Below are 1,629 nucleotides of genomic sequence, written 5' to 3'. Positions count from 1 at the left end.
CATTGCCATATTGCGCAACAGCACCGTCAAATGAACGCTGAATTCAGCCGGTCAGCTGATTTTGAAGGAAAGCAAAACTGTTGCTGCAGGAATTGTGAACATGGAATTTATTTATACAGAATTTAAGATTTTGAAAGTTAAATGCTAACGAATTGAATTATTTCCCAAAATATATTTGAAGTGTTCCAAGTTTCTCAAGTTTAAAGTAAAATTGTTCATTATATTTATCTTGTTGAATAATCCATTTCAGCTAATATGTAAATTTGGCAACCACTTTTATCGAATGGATTTTTTTGTTTATTTACACAACAAAACAAAGTGGAATTGGTTTAACTTTTGAACAAAGGATATCATGGAATCAGCGGCAAGTGTACAGGTAGTTTGCAACTGGGAACGTATTGGGGGTTGCGAGTTTTCACAGAGCGTGCAAACGAAAATCACGCACGAGGACATTTTTATAAAGTAAGAAAATGTTTATTTGAAGTAAAATTGTTGACCAATCGTCTTCCTATAGGCCAGAGTTGGAACAGGTTATAGGAAAGCAAAACGCGGTTCTCTTAAAAAGAGATGACACCAATAATCCATGCGAACTACATCTACAATTGAAGGTGCCAATATATAAAATTGAATCCATAACTACAGTATGCACCGCCCCAAAATTGGAACTCTTTCTCGGACCACTAAAAGAATATACGGAAACTTTGTATGGCGAAACAGCAGAGGTTGACGAAAATGGCGATGTGTTCTCGTATCGTTATGACTTTGAGGTGCAGAAGTCAGGCATAACAGAGTGCACACTTAAGGTATACATAAATAGTAATATTTAAAAAAATCGACCTCAGAATAATAACATTTCTACAGTTGTTGACATCATCTGACGAAATCTGCATATTCGGTTTTTTATTACAAATTGCACCTAACCCTAATGGTATAACAACTGGAGTCGACATTAATTTTCATAATGTTCAAAAAATGCTGAGTAGCCAGAAAATATCACCAAGCGCAGAAAAATGCATGTTATTTATGAAAGCAGCGAATCAAATGAAGGGGGTTGCTGGAGGTGGACAATCATCTTTAGCGCTTTTGGAGCAAATGAAAACAGCGCTCGATGGTAAAGTGCAGCCCGCCAAAGACGGGAACATAAATGAGGGAAATTCGCCGAACCCAGCCCATTTACCTCTTTTGGATCCTGTACTCAAGACTCACATAGATAATAAGTTCGATCAATTAGAGCATAAGATTACGGTACATTTGGATAAGGCCATAGCGGATCAAAATGATAAGTTAGACAAAATATTACAAATTCTCGAAAATAGGAACATTTTTAAGTAAATAAAATATTTTAATTATGTATTACCGCTTTTTTTATAAGCAAATTTTTTTGCAGTTAGCCGTCTTTATTTATAGAAGTATATGTACGTATTATTATTGCTATTTATATTATATCATCANTTTGACCAGTTTTGGCTATTTGTCTTTTGTTTATTTAATGTTTATTATTTTTTTATAAAAGCCTAGCTGGCTATACAACAAACACCATATAAATTCATATTTTAAACTTTGTATAAAAATTATAAACGTTTTGCAATTTTTCACCCAAATTTCAAACTTTTTAATCAGAATCGTTAG

General features: G+C 33.7%; 1 protein-coding gene across 3 annotated transcripts; it reads left to right on the top strand.

The window, feature by feature from the left end:
- The first annotated feature begins 75 nt into the window (after positions 1-75).
- Positions 76-1,350, top strand: LOC108356497 (uncharacterized). 3 transcript variants are annotated; one of them, XM_017607601.1, is made up of 4 exons: positions 76-205; positions 320-462; positions 515-803; positions 862-1,350. In XM_017607601.1, the coding sequence occupies exons 2-4, from the start codon at positions 353-355 to the stop codon at positions 1,330-1,332; spliced, it is 870 nt and encodes a 289-aa protein (XP_017463090.1). In that variant the 5' UTR covers positions 76-205; positions 320-352; the 3' UTR covers positions 1,333-1,350. The 3 variants fall into 3 exon arrangements, with proteins under 3 accessions (XP_017463090.1, XP_017463088.1, XP_017463089.1); XM_017607599.1 differs by having other exon boundaries at positions 251-462; XM_017607600.1 differs by lacking the exon at positions 76-205 and having other exon boundaries at positions 220-462.
- The last annotated feature ends 279 nt before the right edge of the window (positions 1,351-1,629 follow it).

The sequence above is a fragment of the Rhagoletis zephyria genome, unplaced genomic scaffold, assembly GCF_001687245.7.
Source record: "Rhagoletis zephyria isolate East Lansing unplaced genomic scaffold, Rhagoletis_zephyria_1.1 Rzeph_scaffold_60052, whole genome shotgun sequence".
Classification (NCBI taxonomy): Eukaryota; Metazoa; Arthropoda; class Insecta; order Diptera; family Tephritidae; genus Rhagoletis; species Rhagoletis zephyria.
The sequence above is the reverse complement of the archived record's forward strand: the minus strand, read 5'-3'. Positions and strand labels throughout refer to the sequence as shown.